This window comes from Octopus sinensis, linkage group LG7 (genome assembly GCF_006345805.1).
Source record: "Octopus sinensis linkage group LG7, ASM634580v1, whole genome shotgun sequence".
Taxonomy (NCBI): Eukaryota; Metazoa; Mollusca; class Cephalopoda; order Octopoda; family Octopodidae; genus Octopus; species Octopus sinensis.
Genome location: NC_043003.1, coordinates 17,264,533 through 17,281,258, shown reverse-complemented (window position 1 = coordinate 17,281,258; position 16,726 = coordinate 17,264,533). Strand labels below are relative to the sequence as shown.

Here is a 16,726-nt window from a genome sequence, read left to right as displayed (position 1 = left end):
GTTATTACTTTATTATTATTGTCATTAATGCTTTTATTATTATTATTATTGTTATTATTAAACGACGATGCATTGACAGAATTGATAAAGAAGCAGATAGTATGTAGTTACGCCTCTTTAAGGTCTGATTTTGAATCCTGCCAAGGTTATCCTCACTTTCCATCCTTCTGGGGTCAATAAAATAAGCACCAGTACCTGTGAAGTATTGCAGTTGAAATAAGTAACCATACCACTACCCCTAATTGTATGGCCCTGAATTCATTAAAGAAATCATTCTTATTTTCAAATAACGAAGCTAATTTACATGAAGATAAAGTTTTGTTGAGATTTGATATTAGTAACAAAATTTAGGAGACATGAATTACTCTATCTCTAATTTTTTTCTTTAATTCATTGACAAAATAGTTCACTACTATATTTTAGGTTAATTTGGCTAAGTTCTAGGAATCATTTTTAAATTACCTCTCCAATTATTAAACACTTTTTTTGTTGTATAGCTAAGTTACTTTTGCTAGACATTATATCTTGATATAAAATTTTCATATAATATTGTAATATTAAATAAAATGTTCATATAATAACAGTCTTTGCATCATTTATTTTTATGCATTTTTCTTCAATAATACTATAATAGAATGTAGTATGCATCAAGCATTATCTGATATATATATAAAAAATTTTTTGTAATGAGATAAAAAACCAAAGCTGAGTAGATTTTGGAACATTTATAGATAGGTCCTACAGCTGTTTCCAGGATATTTATTATATCCCTTCATCGGAGACGTTGTGATATATATATATATTATATATATATATATATATATAATATATATATATATATATATCGATAAATGTTTTAAATTATATTTTTTAATCCAAGATAGGGCCTTCACTTTGAAATATTGAAATATTGAAATACAAGGTTAATAGTACGAACCACTGGCTTGTATTAATAATTTTCATAACTTCCATTATTTTTTGGCTTTTAAAACAATACTTGACTAATTTAGATACAATAATATGCTTAAATGCAAAAAGATCTAACTGAAACTTTAAAATGATATTTCAATTGAAGAACCTTGATGGTGTCTTATTTTCTATAAAATAGAGTTCATGTGTAATACTATAATGGATGTACTTTTAAAATCACTTGTTATATTAGTGTATAATTCATTACCAATGTAATACTAATCATTTTGAAACTGAAGTTACTAAAATATATATAACTTTGGAAATTGGAGCTTACCTCTGTTATGAATTAAATCTTTCATATTTTAAGACAGCAAATGAATTTCTAATGAAAAATGATTATAGAGATTTCTTCTTTTTAAAAAATACATAATTTTGATGCATTAATTCAATTTTAAAGATTAAAATTTCAAATATTATTTACCTAACAAATTAAGTATAGAATAAATTACTATTGTATGCTTTAGATAATTAATTTACTAAACCCAATATAGGTTCTTGCATTAAAATATAACGATCCATGCTGAAATATTTAACATGTTTTGTGGGAGAATATGCTTCAAATGTTTACTATGGCATACGAATGAAGAACTAGATTTCTATCAAACACATACACCCATCATGCATACATAAATACATACATACATACATACCTTAATGCATGCATACGTTATCATCACTAGGTTTCATTCATAAATTATCTTCACTGATGGTGATTTCATAAATTCCAAAATGGTTCAATAATAGGAGTTAGTATTATAATTGAAATTAGTATGTAGAAGAATCGCAACCCCAATATGTTTCTCTATGCATATATATATATATATGAACTTGTATGTATGCATATATATATATAAATATATATGTGGTGATTTGGTAGAGTTACAACACCTGAGTGCAAGGGTTGTGTTTGTATTTCATCCCATAGGTTCAGCAAATAAAGCCCCAGGCCAGTATTATTGATTCTCCACTCTCCTTCTCTCTAGGGGGAAATCAGCCATATTCAGAGTTAGAAAAAGATTAAGCTTCAAACACTTAAAAATGTGCAAGATGCAAGACATATGTCATATGTCGCCACAGTGTCCCAACAACTTCACCTGGCTATGATCATATATATATGTATATATATATACACACAAATGAAATCTGGAGAGCATAGCAGGACATTATTTATTTACAACATCCGTACATGTGTTTTGGTGCCAATCACAAAACAGGTTCCATCAGGATAGCTATATGCAATCCTAGATCATCACATCATCAGAGGTTTCTGTTAGAAATGCTCCAAAGACCCTTAACAAGAAAGTTTGCCAAAATAACATGATTTCTTTTAACAGGGGTCTTTTTTAAAGAAAAAGGAATAAACTGAATTCTAAAATATTGCTTGTATTTTCAGCAACTTAACTTGCAACCGAAAAGCATTTCATATATATTGAGTGGACTTTCCTGTAATTCTCAACAGATGAGGGTTCCACATTTTCTTGCTGAACGCTATACCTGAGCTCATTGCATCCATCAAATCAACATTGGTTATCCGATGCATTATGTACCACATGTCAAATGTCAAGGTTATCACAGAGCAACACAAAATAAAGTGTTTTACTCAAAAACACAATATATCACCTTGTCCAGAAATTGATCAAGAGTGCAACACTGTAACCTCTAGGCCATTTGCCTTCATTCTATCTCTATATATGGGTTCAATCCTACTGCATACAACATTAGAGAAGGGTCTTATATCACACTGCAGAGTTAGTTAATGCCATGTGGATGGAAGTTGGTAGATAGAATTTACATAGAAGGCTGAAGGATGTATATCAGCAGGTGAACAGCAGAATCAGTAAGCTCTAATATTTCGTTGCACATAACTTTGTTCTGATTGCAAATCCCACCCTGGTTCCTTCTGATTTTCCATCTTCCAAAGTTGATAAAATATACAGGTGTCAAAATGGTGTTGTTAATTAAAGAACAATGCTTGAAAGAGATGTCCTTGCACGACTGCCCTCCAATGACTTAAACCAACTCAATATATATATTTATATATATAAATATATATATATATATATATATGAATTACATTTAAGTATAAAGCTAGATTTATATATATATATATATATATAAAATGCATGCACATACCTACACTCACTTAACTCATACACATGCACATTCATGCACACATACATACACATACATATAGATTACTGCTTACATATGTATTATATATATATACACACACAAATATATATATATATATATATATATATAATGCATGAACATACCTACACTCACTTCACTCACACACTCACTCATACACATGCACATTCATACACACATACATACACATACATATAGATTACTGCTTACGAATGTATTATATATATATATATATATTTATATATATATATATATATATATATATTATATATTTATATATTTATATATATATATGAGCAATAATGCTCAATAAACTGCCTTTTCTAGTTGGAAATACCCTTTTGATGAACAAAATGCCAACCTTTAGTTGTAATCTTCTTTAGCAGATCCTATGCCGCCATTACAAATGCCCATGCGGAATATCAGTAGAGGTTGGTTTCATTGTTGCATGCGCATTACCTACCTTCTTCGTACTCAAAAATAGTTGTAGGTTGTTTCCGATATGGCTGAGGAGACTTAGCCTTTTTTGGCATATCTTTGTTTGGAGCTTGGAATTGGGGTGAGGGAGATCGGGATTTTGGTGTTTTACCTGCATCCTCATCAGCGATGGGCTCATTGACAGTGGGAAGAGGCGGCTGTGGCGCGGGCGCGGGCGCTTCTTCTTTCGGCTCTGGTTCGGCAGCTGTGATAGCAAGCAGGGCAAATACAGACTTGTTGAACAACACAGAACTATCATGCTTTGACAACATATATTTTAGACAAAGACAAAATCAATTATACCCAGTTTTAAATTGCTAGGATATTGATTTTCAATTTAAGGACAAAAGCTAATAACTATGTTAATTCTAAATATCTTTAACAGTAATCCGTGTGATATAGTTCTCAATGTTCTAATTTATTATAAAAGTTAATCTTTTTTCTCAAACATTCCTGTTCACTGAATATACTGATTTTCATTTTGAAAATTAGATTTACATATGGTTCTAGATATTTATTATTATACAAATTTATATACATACATGATTACATATATGCATACATACATGTGTGTGTAGAAGCATATGCTGTTGTGTCTGAAGTGAGTCATTTTCTTTTTGTACCTTATAATGTAACACACTCAGAGTCAAGACTATTGAAAAGGTTGCAAGACTCGACGAAAATTTTAGGAAAATAAAAATAAGAAATAAGTGAAAATTTTACCAGTGAGTGTGTTACATTATAAGGCACAAAAAGAAAATGACTCTTCCCAGACACAACAGAATATATCTTGATATCCTCTATAATATTATACACATGAATTTTTTTGATATTACACTTATTAATATTAGTTACTTGTAGGGGCACCATATTTTGTTAAGCACCTGTAATATACTACCAAGTATTTTAAAGGTTTTATGAGTCAACACTGTCCTACGGAGTTAGCAGTGCCATTAGATCATTTTTTAAGGTTATCTCTGCAGATTGTCTATTGAAACAGCACTGATAAGTTTCCTAACAAACCAAGGCTGGTTTTAATTTCTATAGAGATAGCCTTAAAAATAAATTTCTGTAGAGATAGCCTTAAAAATAAATTAGTAATAAATATTTTATAATATTTTATTCCAACTTCAAATGATGGTATATTTCTATACTTTTACTTTTACTTGTTTCAGTCATTTGATAGTGGCCATGCTGGAGCACCACCTATAATAACAAATTCCCACAAAGATTTTTTTAGTTTCTTTACTTCTTTAAAACAATTTTCCTAAAATATCAAAATACAGGCGCAGGAGTGGCTGTGTGGTAAGTAGCTTGCTTACCAACCACATGGTTCTAAGTTCAGTCACACTGTGTAAGACCTTTGGCAAGTGTCTTCTACTATAGCCTCGGGCCGACCAAAGCCTTGTGAGTCGATTTGGTAGACGGAAACTGAAAGAAGCTCGTCGTATATATGTATATATATATGTGTGTGTGTGTGTATGTTTGTGTGTCTGTCTTTGTTCCCCCAATATTGTTTGACAACCGATGCTGGTGTGTTTACGTCCATGTAACTTGGCAGTTCGGCAAAAGAGACCGATAGAATAAGTACTAGGCTTACAAAGAATAAGTCCTGGGGTCAATTTGCTTGACTAAAGGCAGTGCTCCAGCATGGCCACAGTCAAATGACTGAAACAAGTAAAAGAGTAAAAGAGTATATGTTTTTATACACTTGTTTAAAATTGGCTACACTGTAACGTATAAATAAGACTGTTTAAATTTAACTCGAAGATTAATTTCTGGTTACTGAAAGTACAATTTCACATGTACAAAAAAACAAGGAAAAAAATATATATTAAAAAAATTCATACCGACAGAATTTTGTTTTACAACTATTTAAATACATGTAAATTATTTTTATATTTAACATCAAAATTTCTATAATATTTTATATTCTAGAAATACTACTTAACGAATGTATAGAATGTTATAACAAATTGGTATATTTTGGTTAATTGCTATATTGTTATGCTGCTATGAAAATATTAAAAATAGGTAGTAGAATATATATGCATATATACACATATATATGTATATGTGTGTATATATATACATACAAATGCATACATACATATATATATATATATATATACATTTATATATATGTGTATATGTATATATATACACACATTTATATATATGTGTATATGTATATATATACACACATTTATATATATGTGTATATGTGTATATATATATATATATATAAGCCAATCAACGATTAGACACTAAATATCTTAAATGTAAATCGTTCTTATAATATAGCAAATTATAACTGCAGAGCTCGTGCTACACACAGAGTAACGATACATTGAATTCACTGAGATTTTTCTTATTTATATATATTTCTTTGTACATAATATAATTAATAAAGCTACTTCAGTATTTTAACATGCAGCCATTAATTTATCAAGCAGAAATGTAAGTATGTAGTTGGTATTTTGCAGTTAATATTCTTAATTAAATGTTTGCTTTTTTGTAAATGAAAAATAACAAACTTCCAGCACTATTTAATTCAAGTTGTCAAATGTGGTTATTATTAGTTGCTGGGATTTTAAAATTATTAATATTACTTTCTCCTAAAGGAAAATGTGGAATAAAAAATTGGATAAACTAAAACACAGGAAGTTAGTTTCAAACACAAACATATGGATATTAAAAGCTAGCAATTGTAGTTTTCAAATGGGTTGAAAATTAAAATGTTCTTGAAGTACTCACACACAACCTATATATATATATATATATATATATATATATATATAGAGAGAGAGAGAGAGAGAGAGAGAGAGGAGAGAGAGAGAGAAAGAAAGATAGATAGATAGATGTGATAATCTCTTGGAATTCAATCAATTCACTCCTGCAATTTCTTGCTGAACAACCAGCATAAATGATTTGTTTATAGCGATCTAATGTTTGTGTTATACATTAGGTCCCTCACTCCATCAAATTGACATTATGTGAACATGTACATAGTGTACCACACATAATATTTGAACGGGTACATAGTGTACCACACAGCTGAACAGGTACATAGTGTACCACACATCTGAACAGGTACATAGTGTACCACACATCTGTACAGGTACATAGTGTACCACACATCTGAACAGGTACATAGTGTACCACGCATCTGAACAGGTACATAGTGTACCACACATCTGAACAGGTAAATAGTGTACCACACATCTGAACAGGTAAATAGTGTACCACACATCTGAACAGGTACATAGTGTACCACACATCTGAACAGGTACATAGTGTACCTCACATCTGAGCAGGTACTTAGTGTACCACACATCTGAACAGATACATAGTGTATCACACATCTGAACGGGTACTTAGCATACCACACATCTGAACAGGTACATAGTGTACCGCACATCTGAACAGGTACATAGTGTACCACACATCTGAACAGGTACAAAGTGTACCACACATCTGAAAAGGTACATAGTGTACCACATATCTGAACAGGTACACAGTGTACCACACATCAGGTGTTTTGCTCAAGAAACTGAAACATAATCTAGTGATTGTAAGTGCTATGCACTCTTACATATCTATATGTATATGTGTCGGTATGTATATACAACAATAATAATTTTAGATGCAAAGAATTCATAAATATGGAGATAAACCTCAGTGCAGATAATGCTAACCATCACTTTTTAATATTTAGCCCACAGTTATCAGATGAACTACTGCGGTCAATATGAGTTAGCTGATAAACCTTTTGAAAACTAGGTCTCAGTCCAATGTCTGAAACTTAGAAAACATTCATTATTTACATTATTTACAATTGATGGATATTTGCCCTCATCTTGTTTGTTGTTACCACAACATTTTGGCTGATATACCCGCCAGCCTTCTTCAGGTGTCTTGGGGAAATTTCGAACCTGGATTCTCATTCCTAAGGTATTTTTCGATGTCGTTGTTATTATCATCATCATCATCATCATCATTATTATTATTATAATTATTATTCAGGTTACTGTCTGGAATCGAACTTGGAATCTTGGGGTTAGTAGCCCGTGCTCTTACAACATTGAAAAATACCTTAGAAATGAGAACCTGATGAAGGCTGGAGGGTATATCAGCCGAAACGTTGTGTTAACAACAAACAAGATGAGGACAAATATCCGTCAGTTGTAAATAATGTAAATAATGTACATAATTCCTCATCTCTTAAATATAGAACTGTGTTAGAAAACGTTATATGGAAGTGTTATTTCTGATAACTGCAAGTCAGAAACATTGCAACAGAGAATGTTTCATATACCGCAGAAAGTATATTACAAATATTACTGATTATTCTTGGAAATAAATCCCAAAGTAATGAAATAAGGAGTGAAGTTAAAGAACATTCTTTAATTTAAAGAACTCTGCAATATTTGGCAAGTATTTCTTGATTTAATGTTCTTAGTTTTTAAATGATCTAAGTAATATCTTGTGTAGTGATATTGTATGATGCATGCATAGAAATTGTATAAGTGTGTCAGGAACTAGAAGAATCGAATGGAATCACTCATAAGAGTTGTAAATCAGGAAATATTTGAGAGGCTTCTTTAAAATTGTAGAGTGCAAACTATGTGAAGTAGAACTCAGAACTGTTAGTGGTTAGAAGTCAAATAATGGGTGGCTAACAGAAGAGTTGGACTAAACTAAATTGTCTAAACTAAGAGTACTGACCTCCACAAAAGAAGTTATCAAATATATGAACTAATGGATTGAAACATGTATGCATATCTCTCTTTATACATGCTTGGACTAATACTTCAGAGTGTTTAAGAAATACATAATGTCATAAGTATTCTAGAAATTGTCAGATTCCATGAAAACTTTACTAAGATTTCTCTTTCTTTACACTGCTTGAAATTTTAACCTACTTGGTTATTTTTGAAATATGAAGTGATAAAACGTAACAGTGATTAGGAGAGTATTGTAGTTCACTTGATGGCAGTGATTAGTAAATTCATGTTCAAATCTGCCAGAATTAATTCAAAATGAATATGCAGGTCATCATCTTCATTCTGGTGGTACACTGTGTATCTGAGGAACTATTATTGGTTGGCATATACAGCTTCTGATGCTGAGATCACCTTCGGTTATGATTGATCATGGGATTGCACCTAAAATGTTACCCTCCCAAGCACAAGTCCGGGCAAGGTTGTTTATGGAAGACCAGCAGTCACCCATGCATACCGGCCTCCCCTCTCCATGCTACCAGTGTTATCCAAGGGAAAGGCAAAGACCGATACAGCTCGGCACCTGTGACATTGCAACTCATTTCTACAGCAATGGGAAATAAAGTGTCTTGCTCAAGAACACAACACGCAGCCTGGTCTGGGATTTGAACTCACAGCCTCACAATTGTAAGCTCAACGCTCTAACCACTGAGTGATGTGCCTTCATATACAGCATGCAGTAGCAAACTGCTTGCGGAAATTATAAACAAGATTTATTAGTTTGATGTACCTTGGGCTGATGAGGCACAATGATGTTGAAACATTGAGTGTCACAGAATCCCTTGCATTAATGAATTGAGTATGTCATGAAAATACATTCAACACAAAGGGGAAATTGTTTTCCTGTGACATAACCCAACAGCAATTTGCATATTTACAATTGAAGCTGCCAGAATGTGTTAAGAATAAATTTGCAAATCATCATTTGGATTCTCACTGTTCACCATGCAGATGATGATTTTTTTTTAATAAGTCAATATATTTTTAAATAATCCATTCAAAGTATAATCATAAAATTGTTTTCCCTAAAAGAAACAAAATTCAGTTATGGCTCAGTTTTCACTCAATTCACTAAACTTTATATCTAATTTATTCTTTGCTTTCCTCAAAGCAACATGCACTTCTCATTAAGAGTAAAGATTAAGAAAGATATATGCTGTGACTGCAAATACCTGACAATTGAAGTGACTTCATGGCTCGCAGGATAGCTTGCTGTGCTAACCTTGGATCGTAGAGTGACCCGCTGTGCTTGAGGAGACCTACTGGGTCAACTACGTCAACATCAACATCAAAATAAACATCAAATGGAAATTGTAGTTATGATTCCCGTGCCGGTGGAACGTAAAAAGCACCATCCGAACGTGGCTGATGCCAACACCACCTGACTGGCATCTGTGTCGGTGACATGTAAAAAGCACCAACCAATCATGGCTGCTTGCCAGCCTCCTCTGGCCCCTGTGCCGGTAGCATGTAATAAGCATCCACTACACTCACAGAGTGGTTGGCATTAGGAAGGGCATCCAGCTGTAGAAACACTGCCAGATCAGACTGGAGCCTGGCACAGCCTCCTGGCTTCCCAGACCCTGGTTGAACCGTCCAACCCATGCTAGCATGGAAAATCGATGTTAAATGATGATGATGATTAAGAAAGAGTAAAGATTAAGAAATATATAGTAAAACTCTACACTTATATAACTGTGAGATTTTGTACTACAAGGGTTAGCAGAATTGGTGAGGTGCTGGGCAAAATGCATTGCATTTAGTTTCCGTGCTCTACACTCCAAGCTTAAATCTTTTATCAGTGAGTATTCAACTGAATTGATTATACCTCTTCCCTTGAAAGAAATTTATATAAATTACTACAATATTAGTATTTCTCACCACTTCTACATATTGTGTCACTTATAATTGTGTTTTTCAGAACCTTAAATTTACTGAAAATATTCTGAGAAAGATAACAGCCTTATAGTCTAACCACCTAGAAGTAGCTGAGAAATAATTAATTTGCCGAATCTTTAATTTTAATCATTTCATATCTTTGTGGTTAATGTTTTCAGATAATATTTTTCTTATTGCTGAAGTGTAAAACTGGTCTTAGAAATAAAACACCTGACTTTTGGAAATGCTTTTAGCTTTAAATAAAGAAACATAAAATATAAATAATGAAGTTATTTGGTTTGTTAAGAAAATATCTACATGTGACGAAATACAATAATAGTATTTGAAGATAGATTATTTGCAACCCAACACTTATCATTAATTAAAATGAATGAATATACTTTTTATCAACGTAACGGGTAACCAAAAGGGTGAAATGAATAATTCTAAAAAGGAAAAAATTATATATTCAACCATTGATTAACAAAACTTAAAGTTAGTTCCTGTGGTGCAATTCTATTAACATTAAATAACTGAATTCAAGAAATAATTAAGTCTTAAAAAAACTCAAAGCTGTAGTTACAACTAACTGAACAAAAACTTATACACAATGACACATGGATTTGACATAAATATAACAAAAAAGCATGGAATAATTAGGATGGGTGGGAATGCGCGAACAAACACCGCTGGCAACTTTGAAAGTACAATTCTGAAATTTTTTTCAAGGAATTTTCCTTTGAAGTATATGAAGTGGGGTACTTTCAGAGTTTGATTAGCGCAAAAGAAAAAAAAATTTTTAAATAAATAATCAAATAATAAACAGATGCATGCATTTTCAAATTATATTAAAAATATAATGGAGTCATATGAAGAGGATTGTCATTGCAACTATCAAGAGACATATAAGAAATTTTAGTTACTTAACATGGAATATATATATATATATATAAAAAACTTATAAACAAGGGCAAAAGAAAAAAATTCTAATGCCAAATATGCCGAAAATAGACAAATAGTCAATAACCATATAATTTATCACTATAAACACGTGTCTCAAAGTAGGCTGGCAGAAATTTCTAAAAAATTCTGTTGGAATTTTTTAGGAATATTTTAGAAATTTGTGTTGGCTTACTTCGAGACACATGTTTATAGTGATAAATTATATGGTTATTGACAATTTGTCTATTTTCAGCATATTTGGCATTAGAATTTTTTTCTTTTGCCCTTGTTTATAAGTTGTATATAAATTTAACCATTAATGGTATTTTTTTAAATGCTGGCCATTGATAAAATTTTTTTCGAAAAATTGTATCCTATATTAGATGTTTATATATATATATATATATATATATCTGCTTGAGCATGTATGAGATGTTTTGGTACAGCTGTTTTGGACATTGCTGATTTGATGCAGACTTAACATCAGGCATTTTGATGCCTTTTATTTCTCAGTTTAATGTTTCTCTCATTCTTTCACCCTTTCTTTCTCTCCCTTTCTCTCTCTTCCCTTCTCTCTTTTCTGTCTCTTTGTTTATGTAGGTGAGTATATTTCACTGTGTACAAGGAGAGGGAAGTTGTTTTAATAAACAATAATGTCTTTCTCACTCTTTCTATCTGTATGCGTATATTTCTGCATGCATGTGCGCACATGTGTGTGTATGTTTGCCTCTAGTGCCAAAAAGTACTGTTGCCAAAACAGGCTCAATGTCCAGTTAACCATGCCAAATCATCAGTATCCAACCAGCTGTGCCCACTTGTCTCATTCCAATATTTCTGCTGCTGTGTCTAACATGAAATGCAGGTATGTGAATAGCTGATAAAATTTAAAGCAAATTTTCTTAACTTGTTGTCTGTTGATAGTAGCACAAACATAACAAGAAATAATAAAATCAGGGAATGAAAGCAATAAAAAAAAAGTCGGTTGGAAATCAGTTATATGTATTCTGTGAACCAGTATCTGCATAAAATTCATATTATCCTGCCAGACACACTGGAATTAATATATGCAAGTATTTGAAATGATTACCGTAAATCCTCAAGTATAATCTGCATTTTTTCTCCAAAATTTAAAGGTCAAAACCTCTTGTGCGTACTATATACGAGGTTAAAAATGAAAAATATTTTCTAAGCAATGTCTGAATCTCTATTTGTTGTCCGGCAATGTTTATTCAGACACATTTTGTGATGTCAGGCACGAAAATACCTTAAGCTAAGCCTGAAAGCAATGAAGTCATAAAAGAATCATCCATAACTTGCAGTAAGCAACATTTATTAAACGTTATTACTGTTATTTCTTTTTATTTTCTGCAAACAAAATGCACAAAAAAGCTACACGTTTGCATTATGTTATATATACAATAATAATAAAGGACGTTACCGTATACATTTTTACAAACCAAGGACGTTATATAGACCTCCTTGACTCAAGTTAGAGGAGGGGTGCGTATTATACACAAGGTTTAGGTTTTTCAGAGGTACAGCCCCTTAAAAATCCCCTGCGTATTATACTCAAGGGCAGACTATACTCGAGGATTTACGGTAGTTGATTATTTCTGTGTAGTCGATCTCTGCTTCTACTGTAGGTAAATGTAAATTATTGTTGTCAGTCTTTTTTCTCCCTTTCTACAACAATATGTATGATTTTAAAGAAAAAATAATCCCCATAAAACTGAAAATGGAATTAGCTTGTATTTATGTAAGAAGTTTAATTAATATAAAAATATCATCAGACAACAGCTGGAATTTTACACAGTATTCCATAATGAGAGTGTATTAAATAATATTAATTATGATTTAATTTTAAGTTGTTGCTCAAATGTATTTTGTTTATGGAACTATATGTGTTGAAGGATGCAAACATTTTAAATGAACTGACATGTTTTCCAAAAATTATGATAATTTTCTTTTAATATGTAAAAACCCTATTTGAATTTAAGTACTTGCTTAGAAATAATTAGGTTTACTTACCCTTGGGAGCAGCTTTCTGGAAATTAGTAAAAAGATGAACTGACATTAGATTGGAGCATAAAATTTATAAACACTAATATAAGCTTTCAAAGCAAGCTCAAAGAGAAAATGATATACAAAACTGACATTACACAATTGTGTTGTCTTAAAGCAATCATCATTAATAAGATGTAAAGGTACAAATATACATACATACAAACATACATAATATATATATACACACACACACATACATACATATATACATACATACATACATATATGCATATTCATATACATACATACATACACACATACATACGTACATACATAGATATAAAACTGAACAATGACATATATATATATATACAATATTTCCTTGACTGAGTACATGGCAGGTGAACCACAAAATGATGAGGGATTACTATATATATATATATATATATATAATGGTGTTTTTTTATATAAGCTTAAAGCTTATGGTGATTACCATGCAGTGATTAAGGAAAATGGTCTAATATAGGGGCATATAAGCCCTCAACAGAAAAAAGAAGGCTTTCCTATCCTCATGAGAGTCGAACTCACACCCCTTTGTTAACGTGACCAAGTGTGTGTTACTTTTATATGCCTCTTTTTTTAGACTATTTCCCTTAGTCATTGCATGGTGATCACCATAAGCTTTAAGCTTATATAAAAAAATACCATTACTGTTAGTTACAGGATTGTACATCATGGCACCGTAATTAAAAACCATTTGCACCAAAAGCATATATTATAATAATAATAATATTAGGGAGTATAACTCCAAACTTACAGGGAAAAATTCAATTTAGTATTAAATCAAATCTCACAATATAAATAAATAATATATATAAATTAGCGAAAAACCACTATTATGTAATTCAAACAATGATAGACATAAACCATATCATATAGAAAAAATAAGATATACGATAAAACATTTATCTAGATCACAAAAAGTACATAAAAATAAAAAAAAAGGTATATAAGTTAAATTTGATTGTAATTCGAATTGAAGTTATAGCCATGAAACATGTGTGGTCTTTTAACTTATTACATACTGTTTATTTATTATTATGTACTTTTTATGATTTAGATAAATGTTTTATCATATATTTTATTTTTTCATTTATGTTTTATGCCTATCATTGTTTTAATTACATAAGAGTGTTTTTTTCTCTAATTTATATATATATATATATATATATATATACACACACACATGCACTTACACACACATACATATACATACATACATACATACATACATACATACATACATATATAATATACTCATTTGTGTAGATGTGTATATATGTGTGAGTATATGCACATGCCTTTACAAATGTAAATAATTAACAAATTTACATACTTCTTTCTTCTTTTTCTCTTCTTCCTCTTTCTTCTTTTTCTCTTCGTCTTCCTTTTTCTTTTTGTCTTCCTCTTCCTTCTTTTTCTCTTCCTCTTCCTTCTTTTTCTCCTCATCCTCTTTCTTCTTTTTCTCCTCATCCTCTTTCTTCTTCTTGTCATCAACCTCCTTCTTCTTTTTATCCTCTTCTGCCTTCTTCTTTTCCTCTTCTTGCTTTTTCAATTCCAATTTCTTTTTCTCCTCCTCCTTTTTCTTGTCATCTTCTTCTTTTTCTTTTCTTTCTCTTCCATCTCTAATTTGTCTCTTTCCTCTTGCTTCTTTCTCTCCTCTTCCTTTCGTTGCATCTCTTCTTCCTTCTGCTTCTTCTTCTCGTCCTCTGTAATAAATAGATGACATATTTTAGAATGCCATATACAAGAACTTCAAATGTAACGTACTCTTTTACTCTTTTTACCTGTTTCAGCCATTTGACTGTGGCCTTGCTGGAGCACTGCCTTTAGTCGAACAAATCGACCCCAGGACTTATTCTTTGTAAACCATATACTTACTCTATCAGTCTCTTTTGCCGAACTGCTAGTTACAGGAACATAAACACACCAACATCGGTTGTTAAGTGATGGTGGAGGTACAAACACAGACACACAAACATACACATACACAATCACACACACATACACACACGCACATATAGATATAGATATATGTAATGGGCTTCTTTCAGTTTCTGTCTACCAAATCCACTCACAAGGCTTTGGTCACCCCAAGGCTAAGTAGAACACACTTGCCCAAGGTGCCATGCAGTGGGACTGAACCCAGAACCATATGGTTGGGAAGCAAGCTTCTTACTACAAAACTATTAGAATTGTCAGTCAAAATTCTATGCAGGCTATTATATTCAATATCAACAGTGGGGCCCCTACAACATATACTGAGGCAGAAGGTTGGGTTAAATCAATGGATTTTATCTCCATAGAATAACCTTGCACTTTAACAATAAATAGGGCTTTTGGTTTGTTTTATTTTCTTTTTCTTAGTTAAATGATTTGCTTACCTTTAACAATCATATTTGCAGATCCTTTTTCAGATCCAACAGGATTCTTCAATTCAACTGTGTACACGCCAGCGTCTTTTGGTGTTACTTTGGACATATAGAATCGAGCAGTACCTCTTTCATAAGAAATATTTGCAGCTGAGGAACTTTTGATTTCTTTATCATTAAAATACCATATGGTGGTAATTGGTTCAGTTCCTGCAACTTTAAGTGTAATATCCATAGGCTCTCCTATATTGAATGTCTGTAATGAGAACAAATGAAAATAATGTAGAGATACTTTACATAACCTTATTGTAATAGATTCTCTGATTTCATCTGTCTGTACAATCTGAGTTCAGATTTTGCCAAGGTGATTTTTGCCTTTCATCCATCTGAGGTTGATAAAATTAGTACTTACTGATCATAAGGGCCGATGTAATTGATTTACCCCATCCCCAAAATTGTTGGCCTTCTACCAAAATTTGAAACCAGTATATTCTCTAAGTGGAGGCACAATGATCCAGTGGTTAGGGCAGTAGACTCGCGGTCGTAGGATCGCAGTTTTGATTCCTAGACTGGGCATTGTGAGTGTTTATTGAGCGAAAACACTGGAGCCTCGTGGAGCTAAAGCCCCACGAGGCTCCGGCAGGAGATGGTGGTGGACCCTGCTATATTCTTTCACCACAACTTTTTCTCACTCTTTCTCCCTGTTTCTGTTGTACCTGTATTTCAAAGGGCCAGCCTTGTCACACTGTGTCATGCTGAATCTCCTTGAGAACTACGTTAAGGGTACACGTGTCTGTGGAGTGCTCAGCCACTTGTACATTAATAAGTGAGCTGTGACATCACTGGTGCCAAGCTGTATCGGCCCCTTTGCCTTTCCCTTGGATAACATCGGTGGCATGGAGAGAGAAGACTGGTATGCGTGGGCGACTGCTGGTCTTCCATAAACAACCTTGCCCAGACTTGTGCCTCAGAGGGTAACTTTCTAGGTGCAATCCCATGGTCATTCATGACTGAAGGGGGTCACAACAAAATATTCTCTTAATTTCATTCAGGAAAAAGGTACATCTTGTAATTGAAAACAATACT

General features: G+C 32.2%; 1 protein-coding gene across 1 annotated transcript in view; it reads right to left on the bottom strand.

Annotated features, from left to right (window-relative positions):
* LOC115213975 (twitchin) overlaps positions 1-16,726 on the bottom strand; it is a 280,495-nt gene that overhangs the window by 173,359 nt on the left and 90,410 nt on the right. The window contains exons 15-19 of the mRNA XM_036504380.1: positions 15,653-15,896; positions 14,877-14,977; positions 14,605-14,649; positions 13,233-13,248; positions 3,587-3,805 (exon numbers count right to left, since the gene is read on the bottom strand). Coding sequence (XP_036360273.1) covers positions 3,587-3,805; positions 13,233-13,248; positions 14,605-14,649; positions 14,877-14,977; positions 15,653-15,896 — 625 coding nt within the window. The remainder of the gene's footprint in view (positions 1-3,586; positions 3,806-13,232; positions 13,249-14,604; positions 14,650-14,876; positions 14,978-15,652; positions 15,897-16,726) is intronic.